This window comes from Lepidochelys olivacea (genome assembly GCF_965140295.1).
Source record: "Lepidochelys olivacea isolate rLepOli2 genome assembly, chromosome: 6".
NCBI classification, from domain to species: Eukaryota; Metazoa; Chordata; order Testudines; family Cheloniidae; genus Lepidochelys; species Lepidochelys olivacea.
Window position 1 is genome coordinate 57,362,054 of NC_140416.1, and position 18,289 is coordinate 57,380,342.

The window sequence follows — 18,289 nt, forward strand, 5'->3', positions numbered from 1 at the left end:
GGTGGTTCTCCCTCCCCACCTTTCTTTTCCTCAGTGCTGTCTGGTGTCAGTTCTGCTCCTCCTTCTTCCCTCTGGTGTGGTGTCAGTTCTGCTGCTCTTTTTGTATTCCCGCCCCCTCCCTGCCCCCAGGTAGCTGGCATTGGTCCTTCTCAACACACACTGGATACAAACACAGCAAACTTCAAATAAGGAAAAACAACAACAACAAAAAAACACCTCAGTGATATGGCACCTAAACTCCAAAGTAAAATACTGGAAACAAAATCACAAACTTGTCCTCCATCTGAAGCAGAAATCCCAGCAGATGTTGCAGCTGAGTCTTCAAGGGCAAGATGTGCCAGCTAGAATGGCATGGATCAGCATCCAAGACTGTAAAAACACAGCCTTAGGGCTTCGAATCACTAAGTGCGCTCCTCCCCAACTTACCAGAAGATCCTTCTCCCTCCAGTCCCAAAGGGGAGGGGCACTCAGTATGGCTTGCTGTCATTCTTAGAGCGCTTGAGCTGCACTTTCAGACGCTTCATGCCAATTTGAAAGCCATTCATTGACTGGATGGCAGCCTGTGCAGAGACAGGATTGTCGTAACTTACAAAACCTGGGAAAAGGAAAAATACATAATTACAGCATGCTCAAGATCCAAACAGACAAGTGGATAAGACCCTGCTTCAAGAGCTGCATGTACCCAGGTTATCTCAAGGTAAACAAGTTTGCATGAAGTGCCATTTTCAAAATCTCATAACTTCACTAGATCACTCAGGCACTTCTCAAAGGTTCCTGGCCAAATTGTAGCTTTTTACCCCAAGCCACTTTGGCATAAGAGCGGTTTTAAAAAAAGAGTACTACAATTTTTTTTTTTTTAAAAACAGACAGCGAAAGGTTTTTCCACCAGTCTCGTCAGATTCAAACATAGCTTACTAATTTTTTGCTCAAACTTTACAAAAAACTCATCCCTGGGGAGAGACCAGACTTGGAAATATTTAGTCCAAAAGATGAAAACTTTGGAAAGTTATAAATAACTGCAAACAGGAGCTCAGCATGGAAATTCTCATGTAACCTTAACTATAGCTATTGACCATGTTCCAGTTATGAGAACAAAAACTGATTTATTGGGCATAACTGAAACCTAGCTGATAACTTTTGTAACAGGAATGTCAGTATAGGAGAGGTAAAAGGGGAAGAGAAGTGGCATTGTATATTAGAAATATTTACATGCTGAGGCACTATGATTAGACAAACAGTAAGTATATTGGTAAAATTCTTTGAATAAGGCCACAATGAGGAACAGTGGACATTTGCTCGAGACCCCTAAGAGTAGAGATTAGGAAGGTGAAATGAGCCAGCTCTCAGGGTACCTGGGACCACAGGATACTGTACTCAGAAAGGCTTAACCACAGAGATCTCCACTGGGTAACAAATACACCTAGCATGTTTCAAAGAGGTTCCTTAGTTATTCAGAGAAAAACTTTACTATCATTAAAGTACGGATTCCAACCAGTGGAGAAGATGCCTTGGAGGACCACAGTATAGAGAAACTGACAGGGAATGAATGACAATAGGTGAGCTTTGATATCAGTGAGCACAAACTACTTTGCATCCAGCATAACAAAGAATGGGTGCACACAGAATCCAACAGTATAAAGGGACTAGATCTCAGAAAGAAGTCTAATAAGACGTAAAGAAGAGGAAGTGTTAAAATACACCAACATAGAAGATGGCTGTGTAATTGAAAGACATGATACCTAAGGCAAAACAGACTATAACTTTGTTGAAAAAATAATATAAAGTAAAAGCAGCAGCCAGGGTGGTTTCATGAGGAATTATCTGCAATCTGAATTCAAAATAAACAAATTACTGGAAAAGGAAAAAAGAGGAAGGCAAAGAAAGACGTTTACAAAAGTTAATTAAAGCTGTGAGTGGACAGGGGGAAGTAAGAGGAGCCAAAACGTAGAATGAAATATACTAACCAGGGGGACTAAGGAGAATAAAAATGTTCTTACAGATATATAATCAGGGTAAGTAGTACTTGGGAGAAATTAACTGTATTAAGAAGTGAGGAAGGAGATGAAAATTATCCTAAAATAGCCAAGATAATTAACTCCTTTTTAAAGTTTGCCTTAGAAAAACATTAACAAGGAAAGACAATTGGGAAGTAACAAAGATATATAGCAATAGATATTGACTAAAAACATAAGGGAAAACGTAAGTATGTTCACATTTTCTTAGTAAACGAGGTCAGATTATGTACATCCAAGGATTTAGTGGAACTAACCAAAAAAATTACCAAACCACTCACTTATTTTAAAGTATTATAGGTAACTGGGGAGAGATGAGAAAATATAAACATAGTCCCAATCTTCAAAAAATGAAATGAGGCATCCTACTAATTACATTCCTGTTAAGTCTAAAATTCTATCCCTACTAAAATAATAGAACAAATATTAAAAGAAAAAACATTGCTAAACATTTAGAGGATAACGGTACCATAAGCAACAAAAACAGCATTGTGGATTTTCAAAACACAAATCTTGCCAGACAAACTTGTTTAGCTCTTTTAATAGGATTACAAAATTCGTTGACAGAAGTGCAGTTTTAGATATTTATTTTTATCAAGCAGACATTTTATTCAAAATAACTTGAATATGAACAATAACATGCACAGAACACTAGCCAGCTGAAAATACTGAAGTACTGAGTTGGCGAAATATTTCACGGAGTACCACAAGGAATCTGCTAGTTCTGGACTCGCTAAACATCTTTGCTCATGATGTAGAATACAGAGCAACTAGGACATTACGGATCTGGAAGGAGATGGAAATACTAGTGAAGACAAAGGAAGATACAAAAGGAATGTAGAGAGGATAAATATGTGGGCAGAAAACAACAAAATGTGATAGCTTTGGATAATGCAGATAAACACATCCTTGGAAAAATAACCAAAATCACAGTAACCGAAAAGAGAGGGAGAAACCAGGGAAGCAGTAATACTATGAGAGACTCAAGAGCACTGAGGGACATGAAATTAGACATAAGTTTCCAAAGCAAAAAGGACCAGTGCAAATTTTGGGTTGAATACTACAGTCATCACAGTGCAGGGAAAGAGTAGTCCCATTCCCTAAGGCTCTAGTATGACCGTGCACCTCATTACCAGAAAAAATATCGACAAATTGGCAGGAGTTCAGAGACAAGAAAAATTGTTAGAGAACTTCTGAGGAAAAAATCAACAGAACTCTACACAAAAAGCACCATGTTAAGATTGCAGAGTTAAAATGACCATAAATTAGGAGATACAAAAGTTATCTCCTAATCAACGATGATTTGACCATAAATACTCTACATCCTGCACATGTTATGGAATATGTTTAAAGATCAGTTTATATTAATCTCTATACATTTAACCAGGAAAAGAAGAATGGAAAATAGTATGTATGTTCAGTTTAGTGGACTTAACACAGCTGGTGGAATCTTAACCTTAGTATTTCCTTGCTTTGTTATTTTAACATTGCAAGGTCAAATTTATGTAAATGCAGGGTTGTTTTTTAAGAAAAACAGAAAATGCTACACAGCCTTGCTTAATAGTGTTAGATTTTATACAATCCAAATTAGGCTTTGAAATTCAATCTGGGCAATACCCAGATATCAGAGTGATTGGCATGGTATAAAAAATAAATAAATAAAATAAACTGCCTCCTTTGTTGCTGCTATTTGTCTGATTGGAGGAAGTATTTTGCAAGTTGAGTTAACAGGGGAGCAGTACAGCTGTTTACACTAGAGGGCTGGATGAAAACGCAGTGTGTATAGATTGTTGTTGAAACACCTTTGAGACTGCAACATCCATTAAGCTTTTTCACTCTCACACTGCTCTAGTTTCTATTGTTAAGGCAGGATCTGAGAGAATTTTGCTGTGCATAGTTCAGTGAGATGTTCACAATCTCTCTCTGCAGATTTTCCCAGGGCCCTGCTCAGAACAGGCATAGAGAACATGCAGCAAAGCCACAAAATGAGCAAGGCTCTATTATGTTCTATGTAGACTTAAGCATGCTCAATATCGTCTGCTAAGAGATAATATTTTCTTCCAAATCTAAGATGCAGCAAATTCTGAGGGAAGGCTTTTCCCCACACATATCCTGTAGTTCTGTTTAAAAATCAGGATTTTCAGAAGAACCAGATTCTCTGCCATCTTCTACATAGGAAAAGTGGTTCTATCTCAATTAAAGCTTTAAGGACTTCGGCTGAACTTTAAAAAATCCCCTTCAGACACAGACCAAGTATTGGGAATTTCAGTATGAGATGAATGTTTCACAAAGATACGTTTGATAAGACAGGAAATTATAATGGAAGCTATATTGCAACCTTAATAATGGATGTGAGTAGAATCCACTCTTGCTTGGCTAACCAATAACAGTCAGGATGGTACCATAACAACAGTCTGCAGATTTTTCAAGGTGTAAACACTAACGATGATGAATTATTTAGGGCAGTATATTGTGGCATAACTAGGAGTAATGGGATGAAATTCAAAAAAGGAAAATTCCAGGTGAATATCAGGAAAACCTTCCAGATAATGAACTGTATTAGGCTGTGAAATAATCTCTTAAATTAAATGAGGTAATGCACATCACTTGCTCAAAACTAGACTGGAAAAAGCACTAGAAAAGAGACTGTGAGGAACCATCTGTCATATGCGCCAGTAGGATCAGCTGCAGTTATCCCAATATGCAAAGGAGGCCCAGTAGATAACAGGATTGAGGGACTCTACTATAAGTAGGGACCTACCAAATTCACAGTCCATTTTGATCAATTTCACGGCCAGGGGGTTTTAAAATTGGTCAATCTCACATTTCACAGTGTTGTAACCATGGGGGTCCCAACCCAAAAAGTATCCAGAAGTGGGTTTGATCCCCCCCAGAGCTGCCATGCAAGGGAAGGACAGGTCCTGTATCTCCCCAGTCCAGCAGGGGCTTACAGCTGGGAGCTCCCTGGTTGGGGTGCTTCCAGGAGCAGTGGGAGGCACTTGGAGGTGGATCTGATCTCACCCCTGCCCCCAGCTGCCATGTAAAGGAAGGACAAGTCCTGTCCCTTCCCAACCCAGCAGGGAGGTTCAGCTAGGAGCATCTTAACAGGGGCACTCCCAGCAGCAAGGGCGAGATCAGATTTCACGGGGAAGGGCTTATTTCACATTCTATGACATGTTTTTTTCACATGAAATTGGTAGGGTCCTAACTATAAGAGTTGCCCACACCCACATTATTTCAGCATCACCTCAGGCTACCAGAGTCTGAAGGCCAGGGTTTTCCTAGACAAACTGACTATTGAGGTCAAAGAATAAAGAAAAATACTTCTGCCTATCTGACCACCATGTGCAACTGTCCACCATCCCTCCATGAAAACCTCCACCCAACTTATTTTCTCCCAGAGAATGGCAGTGATACATCTTCTCACTCTTCACCCCCTGCTACTAACAGTGACTGGAACCAACATACCAAAACACTTGCTTAGATTGGTCTGCTTGTCAATGAAAACCTTGGCGGAGACGACATTCCCAAATGGCATGAACATCTGCAGCAGGTCCTGGTCCCCAAACTCCTGGGGGAGGTGGTAGATGAACAGATTGGCTCCCTCTGGACCTTCAAAACATCCATCGATCAGAAACACAAATTCAGCAAAAACATGGGAGGTTGGGCCCTAATCTCAAAGCAGAGAGCCAAGAGCCATTCAATATAATTAACTTTGCCCCTTCCTCCCCAAGAAAGCAGTAAACTTCCTGCTAGGAAACTGAACCAACTTGATTTCAAAATAAGGCAACATGGTCTGTTGCTGGGATCAAATATTAAAAGTGATTTTGGCTCCTTCCCCAGTGCCTTTCTCTGATTACGACACTTCCTGCATCACACTGAAGTCAACACTGGCTCAGCAACACAGATCTCCTTGTTTGCTGCTGCATGGGAGACCTATGGGTATGCATCAGCCCAGGGTGCTGACTAAAACAAAACAGGTACTTATGCCAAGTCTGCAACATGAGGAAAACAGCAAATTGAATATAAAAACTAAAATGCTCCTGACAGCCTGTATATTGGCAATGCCCTAAAACTCTCAGGTTCTGTTTCTTGCCTCTGAGTCAATCCTCCTCCTCATTCCACCTGCTGCCCACAACACAGTCCCATAGTCCTCATTCTTTCACAGTCTTTCACTCTACATGCTAAATTAATTCAGTATCTGAAGTGTAAAAATTCCAGTGACAGGGACTGTTCAGAGTGGTAACAAAAGGCAGAAATACAAGTAATGAAATGAAATTAAGAAAAGAAATCTCCCTGACAGTGATACGTGTCGGGCTGTAACGACACTTCCCCCGAAAGGAATGTTTAAAACTGAACAAAGCCTCAGAGAAATCAACTATATGGAACAATTCTGCAGTGGTCCCCCCAAATGGAGGAACTATAGGAGAATGCTCACTCTAGCTTCTATGATTCTAGGAAGCTAAATGCTGTGCATGTGGTATGTGTATAAGGCTCAGGACTTACTCTTCCTGAAACCCCCACTCAAGCACTCAAGTCCTCTGCATAACTTCCCACCTACCTTCTTTTTGACTTCCTGCTGCACCAATACTCTGCTGTGTTAACAGACTCTGGTTGTAGAGAGTGGGCAATGCAGCAGCAGCGTATTGCTGAATCCCAGAGTACGCCTGAGTGAGAGCCTCCATTGTGCTACCCGTGCCATTTGAGAGGCCACCGCTGCCAAGTCCACTGCTGCCAAGTCCACCATTTAAGGCTGCCATCCCTATGCAAGAAAAGGGAAATGAACATTTAATAACTGAGTGGTGTGTCTGAGCCAATGCTAGTCAACTTTCAATACACTTCACGGCTGTCAGAAACAAGCAACCGAGAACAAGCAGGAACAAAGAGAATGGCTTATCCAGGGAGCCGCGGCACAACTACAGGAATTATAATCAGTCATTTTTCCCTCCCTTCACTACACAGCGCTTACCTGCTAAAGAGCTGACATTGAGGCCTGCTGTAGCACCTGCTAACGTCTGCAGCGCTCCAAGAGAGGCCATTGGGTTAACAGAGGAGCTGCTACTCGAGCTAGGTGAGGAACCTGCTATTAAAATGAGAGAATTAAACACCAAACAATAACTTCTGCCGTTTAGCATTCAAATCCCTTGTTAACCCATTTTTACTGCAATGCCGAGTAACTAGTAACAAGTAACTAGTTGACAAGTAACTAGTCAACTAATAAGGACTAGAGCAGGGCAGTTGAGAATAGTTTACATTAAAAAACGAACAAGCTGTGGCCAGTCAACCCACTGATTGATGTGCATGTAGGAGGAATCCCTTTCCTGCATTTTTTAACTGTTTTTGTCTTTTCATAGCAAGACCTCTTTGGGGGCAGGGATTGTCTTTGTGTGCCTGTACAATACCCAGCACATTTTGGATGCTACTTAATATAAAACAACAACAACACAGTTAATAATACATTAGCTGCAGAGTATCTAAGCCAGGTCTGGATGCAACCAATGCATGATAACCAGCTGGGGTCTCCACCCCAATATAAAAACCAGTCGTGCTGTTATGTGGAATAAAAAAGTATCCGAGACTGTATTACTATCCATCCTTGGAAATCACATGCAAGATGTGAGAGAGAGAGAGAGAGATCCTGGAGAGATTAAAGAAGGCTCCAGTCAGACTGAACACAAGGTTTTCCCTTACAGATAGAGCACGGAGAACAGATGCCTAGAATCCATTCCGGCAACTGAAATCACTTTCCACTATGGAATTCCTGCTGCAGCAGCTGGGGCTGAAGTCAGGGCCAGGAACAAGTCAGAGAACAAATATCTCCAACACAAACATTCTCCTCCTCCATTGCAAGAGTGTGACTGCTAACTGCTAAGCAAATAATCAAGCAGGTTATTTATTAATCAGGCGTGGTCTCTAACACACTCGCAGTCCACACTGAACCCAATTCGACAACAGATAGAGTCACAAGAAATTGGATAGGGCAGCTTATAGGAAGCAGCCTGTCTCTTTCACGTCAGTAGTGTTTGAAAAGAGAGATATTTTTAGGGGAATAGAGGTTCAAACCATAGGTCATTTGTACAGGTTTCAGCACTGGTGAGAAAGAGGAATCATTCCGTTATTATAGAGTTACCTCAGAGCCACCTTTTTGGATGTGACAGATCACAAGCGTACACAGGCTGACAAGCATCAGTGAGCGATAAATCCTCTGACATTTTAGCATACTCTACTCAGTTAATCTCTTATGTTTCAATTGCACCTCAGCCAAAATGTTCTCAATGTGGTTTACATATTATTAAAGCTAGTTGACGTTTTTCAAATTTTTGAAAAAATATTTCGTAAAAATTGTCCCTATTTTTCATCCAAATCTATTCGACACAATTTATACATTAATCATTTCACCTGTCATCTGACACTCAACCACTTCTGGGGCGGTATATTAGCTATTTAATAAGGCACAGCAAAGCTACAAAACATTTTAAGGCAGAAATAAACAATCCTGTAGCCAATAAAAACTAGGGGAACACAGGAGACCAGAATTTTAAAATCTGGATTTCATTTTGGCCATGATACCTGGTCAACAAGACTACTCGTTATAAAAGTTCCAGAGAACCTTTGGAGTCTAGTTAGAACCTCTATTTTACATCTCAACTAAAATAATCTAACAGCAGCATCCCTTCCCTAATGCTAAGCTGGGTTACTGTTTCCTTACTGACTCGGAGGGAAGAGGGCCACCTAACAGTTCAGAAATGGTATTAATTGTGTTGTGTCTAAAATGAGATTTACTTCTACAATGGTTAACTACTGAAAAGCTTTGTAGAAGAATGTGCCACAAGGCAGGATGTGAACAAAGTCATTTGGAGCACAAGAAAGAGAATATTTCAAGAACAAGGAGTAGCACAAAAAAAGGAATGAAGCCAAGAGTGGAGAAGGATACAGAGGGAACAGACATGAGAGAAGGGAATAGATGCTTTGTCTATATAAAAAAACGGCACCACTTTAACTTAAGGTGTAATTTTAAACCGATTTGAGTGCAAAAGGTTCTGTGGACATTTATTTCAGTTTAGCTTAGTCATTGAGGATCTGTCTAAGCTAAATCAAAATAACCCGTCAAACTGAGATAAGTGAGCCCACACGGGGGTTTGCACTGGTTCAACTAAACTGATGTAAAAACAAATTTAAATTAAATCACATAAACAAGGCCAGAGTGAAGGCAGGGAGCCGTGGAATAGAATTAGGGAGAAATGTGAGCAGAGATGTAGAGAGGAGTGATGTTGTGCACAGCTTCAAAGTGAGGGACCATGAGCTTGAATTTAACATGAGAAAAGGGGAGCCAGGAAAGGGCTCTAAATAAGAGACTAGCATGGCCTGAAAGGTGTTAAAATCATAACACTATTTAGATTTTACTATTACACTTACTATTTGTATTGCAGTAGTGCCCAGAGGCCCCAGCTCCATTGTGCTATGTAAACTCCATTGTGCTATTCTGTAAACACAGAACATAGACAGACCCTGCCCCAAAGAGCTTACAGTCTAACAAGTATCACTAACTAGGCCTCATTCCACTAGCTTGTAGGAATTACACAGCCTGTAGTAGGTAATCCTCCCACTGAACTCACCACAGGTGATCTTCTCAAAGACCCTCCCAGTGACAAATGCAAATTAAAAAAAAGGAGGAGATAATAGTGGAGATCAACTAACTGATATGTCAGTGGTGTCAAGACTCAAAGTTCTGTGATTAATTCTGAGGAGACATACCATGACACTGAACGTTGTTTATAGGGCTTTACTTCTGCTTTTTTCAAAAGGATGACAGTAAATGGCATACAAGCACAGTACAGCACAGGATTAAAATTGAGCCAGATTTTGCTAGGTCAACAACCCCAGCAATCTTCTTGGGGCTGCTATCTTGTTCTCTAGAATCACAACTGTAATTTTTTAAGGTCTTTAGCCTTTGCAGTTATGCAGAAATCCCTGAAAACATGAAGCAAGTGTAACTGATGCAGTAATGTCTGCCTGAGTCTGCTGAGAGCCTGAAACAATAGCTTTAAGAGATGTGAATTCCCCCATACATCTCCTTGGGATGGTCACTCAGATGTCCAACAATGATTGTTTAAATATCAACATTTAACTATATTACAGTAGAACCTCAAGAGTTATGAACACCTTGGGAATGGAGGTTGTTCATAACTGAAGTGTTTGTAACTCTGAACAAAATGTTCTTTCAAAAGTTTACAACAGAGTATTGACCTTATACAGCTTTGAAACTTTACCATGTAGAAGAAAAATGCTGCCTTCCCTTTTTTCTTTTAGCAGTTTACATTTAACATAGTACTCTATTCTATTTGCCCCTGCCCCCCATCCTTTTCATCTCTGCTGCTGCCGGATTGTGTACTTCCAGTTCCAAATGAGGTGTGTGGTTGACTGGTCAGTTCGTAACTCTGAAGTTATACTGTATGCTATTAAAGCACAGAAAAAAGGATAAGGAGAATCAGAGATCTGCACAATCTTCTCTCAGTGGCATCTCATTTTGGCACTAGGAGTGGATGGCACTTGCGAGAAAACCACTATTTTTCCTTTCCAATATGACCCATGGAAAAAGGCCAAAGGGCAGGAGCAGAGCCCTGGGATGCATCTGAGCCTCATCAAGTGGATGATATTCCTGCATAACATCTAAGCTCCACTGAAGGGAAGCCAATTGTAGAGAGCCCAGTGTGGCATTGAAACCCTACAGGCCAGTCCCATTACGCAGCAAAGACCAGCTTCTATTCTGGGGTAGATATGGGACCCTGGATGGCTACTGTTCCACTCTGCTGGATGGAGGCTGTCTGCAGACTCACACAAACACCACTGTACCAGTTACACTAGGGCCACATTCAAGTTTTTTCTTCCTTTGCACGTGAAGACTGGAAACATGTTTTTAATGAAAGCTTAAATTCTGACATCTTAACAACTCTGGGAGTCAGGCCTTAGCTGTGTGTATATATACACCTTACTTTAAATCTTACTGAGTAAGAACCAAGCCTGACTAGCCCAACAGAGCCTGTGTGATCATATTGTGAGCATCTGTTGTGTGTGGAATCTCATTTTGGCATCTCAAATGAGTTGAGCTTGAGAGAGTAGAACCATTCCCTACAGTTCAAGCCCTTCAGTGCAAGGAAATAGCTATGTTCTTAGACTATGCGCACTACCATGTTTTTATCTAGGGAGGGACTAAAGCAGAGGACCTTGGGAATTCTCTTTCTCTTCCCTTATATAGCCTGAACTCTTTGATATGGATTTTAGGGTAAACATTTTTACTATAGGGTAGTCTGACAGGCAGCCAAAGTAACTGAAAGAGTAACTGTCAACTTTGGTGAACCCACACCTCTCAGTAAAAAAAAATTATGAGAGAACTTCTCTGACAACGCATCCGATGAAGTGAGCTGTAGCTCACAAAAGCTTATGCTCAAATAAGTTAGTTAGTCTCTAAGGTGCCACAAGTACTCCTGTTCTTTTTTCTCTGACAACAGGCGTTCTCTTGAAGGCCCTTTGAGCTTGAGTCTTCTTTAGGGACTTCCATAGATAGGGGAAGCCTTCTGATTTAAATCAAAACCAAAAGGTCCACAGTTTAACTTCTGACCTTGCAACATACCTTTCCCATACCAAAGTTCCCAACCCAAGTTCCCATAAGTCTTCTTCTCCAATACTAGCCATCTGGGCCTGCTGAGAAGTACGTATCTGAGTCAGTACAATAGTAGATTGGTTTGGCAGACAGAGGTAAGATTATCTCCTCTATAGATTGTATATTAGAGCTGGATGAGCAATTAGGCCTTTCCATGAAAAGAAAAACTCTCTGCTACAGACCAGTAAAGTACAGCCCTCTCTCTATCAATTTTAATGATGATCAACGGGGGTTGAAATCATGACAATTCAAAGCAAGAAATGGGCTCTATAAATAAAGGACCTCTTTCTTTTACCGTGTCAGTGGTTTAGAGTAGGCAGAAGCAGCTGGCCCAGGCAAAATTTTGGCTTACTCTGGTACTAAAATAGAGCGTGGCTCATATAATCTAGTTTGGGTGTATGTTTTTGCTTTGCCATTTGTTATCTTTGTTAATTTGGATGTCTAGATAATCACATTTAACAAGACATTAACAAGACAGTGCTTAAGGAGATCTTAGATGTTCTAATTTCCCTGGTATTACACCCATAATAAAGATACCTGAAAGAATAAAAAGGGTAAGGAGAATAAAATAACTTTTTCTGTATTTGCATCCCTGCATGAGCAGCTGAGTGAGATAATGTCTCCTCTCCCTAGCCACGCGACAAAATATACTGGAAATTAGAGCTATGTTAGTTTTAGAGGAAACGTGATTGCTCCTCAGGCTTTAATGAAGATAAAGCTGTGTATGGATTTTCTTGCATACATGTGTGCTACTCCATGTTCCAGGGCGTGTCTATCGCCAGAAAATTTGGGAGAGGCCACAAACCCTACAGCATCTGCCTAAAATGCTGCTTGAGTAGTGATGGACCTTGTGACCTGCATGTACTAGCAATGACTAGAGAAGTGCTGCCTTCCTGTGTTATGGAAATCCCAACACTTCCTTTTACTCAGGATTAAAGTGAGCCCCTGGAGAAAATAACCTCTTCACACAAAAGCATACCTAGCTTAACAAATACTAGAGAACCTCATTGGACAGGTGAGAAAAAGACCATTTCTACTGGTTACTACTGTCTACCTACTGAAGAATACACAGAGCATTAACTATGGACAGAGAGAGAGGGTGGCATAAACGGACTCCAGAGCTGACCGAAGCCATGCAATAATGCACAATGCAATAAATGACCTTCTTACCTGAACTGGTGAGCACACTTAGGGGACTGCTGGAAGAAGTGAGTGCAGCGGTGCCACTTGGTGTGTTCTGAGCTGCACTGGCTGCAGCTGCTAATGCAGCCAGGTTCTGTAACTGCATCGCATTCAACCCTGCAATACATTAAGGAATGCACAGGATTTCTGCTCTGATATAATTGTCCATTCAAGCACATTGGACCAGCAGCCTACCCCACCCCGCATGGGGAACAATGGCAGCTAGGAGGAGCTTGGAGGGAATAGACTATGGCAGTAGTTCTAAACTTTTTCCATACTATGCCATCTTGTTACAACAGATAATAAGTTTCCATCTAGCCATAAAGGAAATGCATCATGATCCCTCTGGACCTGTTCATGAATCCCAGTGGGTCACAACCCCATGGTTCACAATTCACTATAGAAATTCCCAGATAATCAGGGCTCTTTTCCCAGAAGAGCCAGCACATCAGCCACAGCCAAGAGTGCAACAGGTAAGTCAGGGACTTTGGCTCACCTGTACCTAACCCCCAGGGCCAAAGGAACCTGCCTGGGCATAGTGACCTCCCTACACACACTCCACATAGTACAGCAGCAGCCAGAGTCTCCAGACATAAATCATTCACACAACACTGGTATAACTGCTGTATTGTCACTGGTTGCTAGTCTCCCTTCATCCCACCCCTTTTTTATTACACTAATCCCTCAGGTGCCCAATCCAACGTTCCCTATATATTTTGCTTCTCATCCCCTTTTCTTCCGCCCATCTACTTTTACCTACTCCTCTAATTCCTTCCTCTCCCCTCATGTCAACCCCAAGTAACTCATTCCCAAAATCCAAATCAATATAAAATTAAGTTATGTTCTTGTTTGTCGTACACTTGCACTCAGATGCCCGAGTCAGGTTTGGTGCCTCATTGTGCTGTGTACATGGTATCAGATATTTCTTGCCCCAGAGAACTCTGTTTAAGTTGTTTTTTTAAATACAAATATATAAGCATATTTTAAAAAGTGCACATAGAACAAACGATCCTCCTGATCTCTTGAGGATAGGTACTAAGCAGTTTGTGACATTTAGATTGTAACGGGTTAAAAACTATGCACATGCTACAGCTAGTGCAGAATGCAACAGCTTGCCTGCTTCCTGGAGCAGATTGTCAGGAGCATATTATACTTGCATTATCCTTTTACCATACTTACTTCCCATCTACTTCCAAATGGGATTAAAGATTTTTGTTGTATTAGTCTATAAATCTGGACATAAATTTGGAACTTGGATACCTGATCATCTACCCTTCTCCCTGTACACTTCAAAGGAGATGATCTTCAGGACTGCGTGTTCTGAATGAAGGGCCCCAAACTGGGGAATCTGCTTTCAGTGCATGAAGAAAGGTTACTTGTTTCAGCCACACCTTTGCCACATATATCTAAACCAGAGGTTCTCAGACTTTTTTTATAATATGGACCATAATTTACTAGACAAAGAATCTTCTGGACACACCACTCCCATTCCCAATTGTACAAGTCCACTTTGCTTCTTAGCCTCTCAATTCCACAACATCCTTGTGGCAATGATGGCAATGTTTGTGGGCAGCTAGGGTGGCTCCTCCTCATTTTCACCTGCTTCTAATCAGCACCAGTGATGAACAGCATGTGCTCTGCAGACCACATTTTAGAACTACTAGTCTAAAACAAGGCATTTTCTTTCTCTGTTCTTGTTTCTTGGATGGTTAATAGAATGAAGGATCAGTAATGCTGCCAACTGTGGGCAATTCTAAATAGATGTTTGCATCCTGGTATGTCACACAGTGGCAATGGGCACACTATAAACTATAAAAATAAAAACAATTCAGGCACAGGGTTTATACACAAAAGAGACCTTCTCAACATTTCCTTTAGCTGCACTCACTCAAGCCAAACTTCGACTCTATTCTTTGAGGACTGTCTCCTCTCAAGCCCTGGGGATACTTCACTGGGAGAAAGCCCTAACACTGGCTCTAGGACAGATGTGGGCAAACTACGGCCTGCGGGCCACATCCGGCCCACAGGACCATCCTGCCCAGCCCCTGAACTCCCCGCCGGGGAGGCTAGTCCCGACCCCTCCCCTGCAGCCACGTGGGCAGTGCTCTGGGCGGCAGGGCTGTGCACTTCTGCAGGGGAGTGCGGCAGCGAGTCTGGTTCTGGCCCTGGCTGGGTGACACGGCTGCCAGACATGCTGTTCTGAGCGGCATGGTACGTGAGCTGGGGGGTTGGATAAGGGGCAGGGACTCCCTGGGGGCAGATGGGGCAGAGGTTCTGGGGGGAGGCAGGGGACGGGAGGGTTTAGATAGGGGGCGGTTAGGGGTGGAGGTCCCGGGAGGGGGCAGTCAGGGGACAAGGGTGGGGTTTGGATGGGTGGGTAGTTCTGAGGGGGCCAGGCTGTTTAGAGATATGTCCACAGCCTTCCCTACCTGGCCCTCCATACAGTTTCACACTCCGATGTGGCCCTCGGGCCAAAAAGTTTGCCCACCCCTGCTCTAGGATCTCAGACCCTGATAGGAAGTGAGGAAGGAGAAAAGAGAATATTAGTTAAGCTGATCAGGTAATTTCTATGTCTGTTGATGAATCTCAGTTAACTCATGCGATTAACTAAAAAAATTTAATCGCGATTAATCGCACAGTTGAACAATAAAATACCAATTAAAATTTATAAATATTTTTGGATGTTCTTCTACATTTTCAAATATATTGATTTTTGTTGCAACACAGTATACAAAGTGTACAGTGCTCACTTTATATTATTATTTTTGATTACAAATATTTGCACTGTAAAAATGATAAAAGAAATTGTATTTTTCAATTCACATTATACGTATTTGGGGTCGGGAAGGAATTTTCCTCCAGGGCAGATTGGAAGAGGCCCTGGAAGTTTTTCGCCTTCCTCTGTAGCATGGGGCACGGGTCACTTACTGGAGGATTCTCTGCTCCTTGAAGTCTTTAAACCACGATTTGAGGACTTCAATAGCTCAGACATATGTGAGAGGTTTTTCGCAGGAGTGGGTGGGTGAAATTGTGTGTCCTGTGTTGTGCAGGAGGTCAGACTAGATGATCATAATGGTCCCTTCTGACCTTAGTATCTATGAATCTATAAGTACTACAGTGCAATCTCTTTATCCTGAAACTGTAACTTACAAATGTAGATTTTTTTTTGTTTCATAAATGCACTCAAAAGAAAAAAAACAATGTAAAAAACTTTAGAGCCTACAAGTCCACTCAGTCCTACTTCTTGTACAGCCAACTGCTAAGACAAACAAGTTTGTTTACATTTACGGGAGATACTGCTGCCGGCTTCTTATTTACGTCACCTGAAAGTGAGAACAGGCGTTCGCATGGCACTTTTGTAGCCGGCATTGCAAGGTATTTATGTGCCAGATATGCTAAACATTTGTATGCCCCTTCATGCTTCGGCCACTATTCCAGAGGACATGCTTCCATGCTGATCATAGAATCATAGAATATCAGGGTTGGAAGGGACCATCATGATAGTTTAAAAAAAAATGCATTAATTAAATATGTGACTGAACTCCTCGGGGCAGAATTTTATGTCTCCTACTCTGTTTTACCCGCATTCTGCCATATATTTCATGTTATAGCAGCCTCGGATGATGACCCAGCACATGTTCGTTTTAAGAATACTTTCACAGCAGATTTGACAAAATGCAAAGAAGGTATCAATGTGAGATTTCTAAAAATAGCTACAGTACTCAACAGCCAAAGGTTTAAGATTCTGAAGTGCCTTCCAAAATCTGAGAGGGACGAGGTGTGGAGCATCCTTTCAGAAGTCTTAAAAGAGCAACACTATGTTGCGGAAACTACAGAACCTGAACCACCAAAAAAGAAAATCAACCTTCTGCTGGTGGCATCTGACTCAGATAATGAAAATGAGCATGCGTCGGTCCGCACTGCTTTGGATGGTTATTGAGCAGAACCCACCATCAGCATGGATGCATGCCCACTCAAATGGTGATTGAAACATGAGGGGACATACGAATCTTTAGCGCATCTGGCAAGTAAATATCTTGTGTCACTGGCTACAACAGTGCCATCAGAACACCTGTTCTCACTTTCAGGTAACACTGTAAACAAGAGGTGGGCAGCATTATCTCCTGAAAATGTAAACAAACTTGTTTGTCTGAGCAATTGGCTGAACAAGAAGTAGGACTGAGTGGACTTGCAGGCTGTAAAATTTTACATTGTTTAATTTTTGGATTCAGTTTTTTTTGTACATAATTCTACATTTGTAAGTTCAACTTTCATGCTAAAGAGATTGCATTATATTATTTGTATTAGGTGAACTGAAAAATACTATTTCTTTTGTTTTTTTACAGTGCAAATACTTGTAATCAAAAATAAAGTGAGCACTGTACACTTTGTAGTCTGTATTGTAATTTAAATCAATATATTTGAAAATGTTGAAAACATCCAAAAATATTTAAATAAGTGGTATTCAATTATTGTTTAACAGCATGATTAATTTTTTTAATCGCTTGACAGCCCTAGTAATTTCTTGCTTCCACAAGATGGTGCAGACTGGTACCGTCAGGTTCATCACGTCTTTAACTAAGAGCTGTGAAAAAACCTAGAATGGATAGACTGGACTTTACGTACCTCAGAGTCAGAGCCTAGGGTTAGAACTGACATACTGTGGTTTAAGTCCAACTTTCTACAAGATGCAGAAGGAACTAAAATATACTATTTTCCATAAGCTCCTTCTCATTAATGTGTTAAAGCTAAGTGTATGCACACACAAATCAGGACATTCAAAATTAATTCACATTGTTAACTTGGCCTCTATTCACATAATGCACACACTGTTTTGCATGACTGTACAGTATATGGAGGTAATTATGACATGTAGCCTCCAGCTTGTAGGATCTGGCAGGGTGGTTGGTGGTACTAAGATGGTTTTCATTATTTTTCTTCTTCCATGAGGGCACTGGCTGCCAAACCACTTTCAGTCAGAATTCAAGATCTTTTTCATTATCTACAAATTCCTAAATGGTCTAGGACTCAGCTCCCCACAGAACTCTTCTTTATGACTCCGCTGCAATAGATGGGGATCCTGGCTACAGCCCCCAGTCAGCAATTTGGCTCATTTTATTAAAACATGAGACATTTCCCTCCTCTGTAGCTGTATTGGCTCTACAGAGAGATATCAGACAGGTGACTCAAATGCATGAGTAGCAGATATCCTGAATGAAAGGTCACTTTTACAAGTCACCTTTCTTACAATAGCATTTCCTACATTTTATCCATTTAATTTCTTTCTTACAAGAAAATAATTTAAATTAAAAGCCACAGAGAATGTTCCATCAATGAAATATATGCAGTTGTGTTTATTTCAACATGTGATGCTTCAGACACATGCCTACTTTCAAGAAAATCTGGAGTTCCAGGCCTCTCTGCTCATGAGGGA

General features: G+C 41.2%; 1 protein-coding gene across 6 annotated transcripts in view; it reads right to left on the reverse strand.

The window, feature by feature from the left end:
• CELF1 (CUGBP Elav-like family member 1) overlaps positions 1-18,289 on the reverse strand; it is a 104,063-nt gene that overhangs the window by 8,906 nt on the left and 76,868 nt on the right. For 3 of the 6 annotated variants that reach the window (XM_084631155.1, XM_084631153.1, XM_084631158.1), the window contains 5 exons: positions 12,844-12,972; positions 6,982-7,095; positions 6,574-6,774; positions 5,481-5,624; positions 427-595 (listed from right to left, as the gene is read on the reverse strand). In XM_084631155.1, coding sequence (XP_084487281.1) covers positions 468-595; positions 5,481-5,624; positions 6,574-6,774; positions 6,982-7,095; positions 12,844-12,972 — 716 coding nt within the window. In that variant the 3' untranslated portion in view covers positions 427-467. Of the gene's footprint in view, positions 1-426; positions 596-2,645; positions 2,799-5,480; positions 5,625-6,573; positions 6,775-6,981; positions 7,096-12,843; positions 12,973-18,289 lie in introns of those variants that run through there. The other 3 variants (XM_084631156.1, XM_084631154.1, XM_084631157.1) reach the window with 2 other exon arrangements.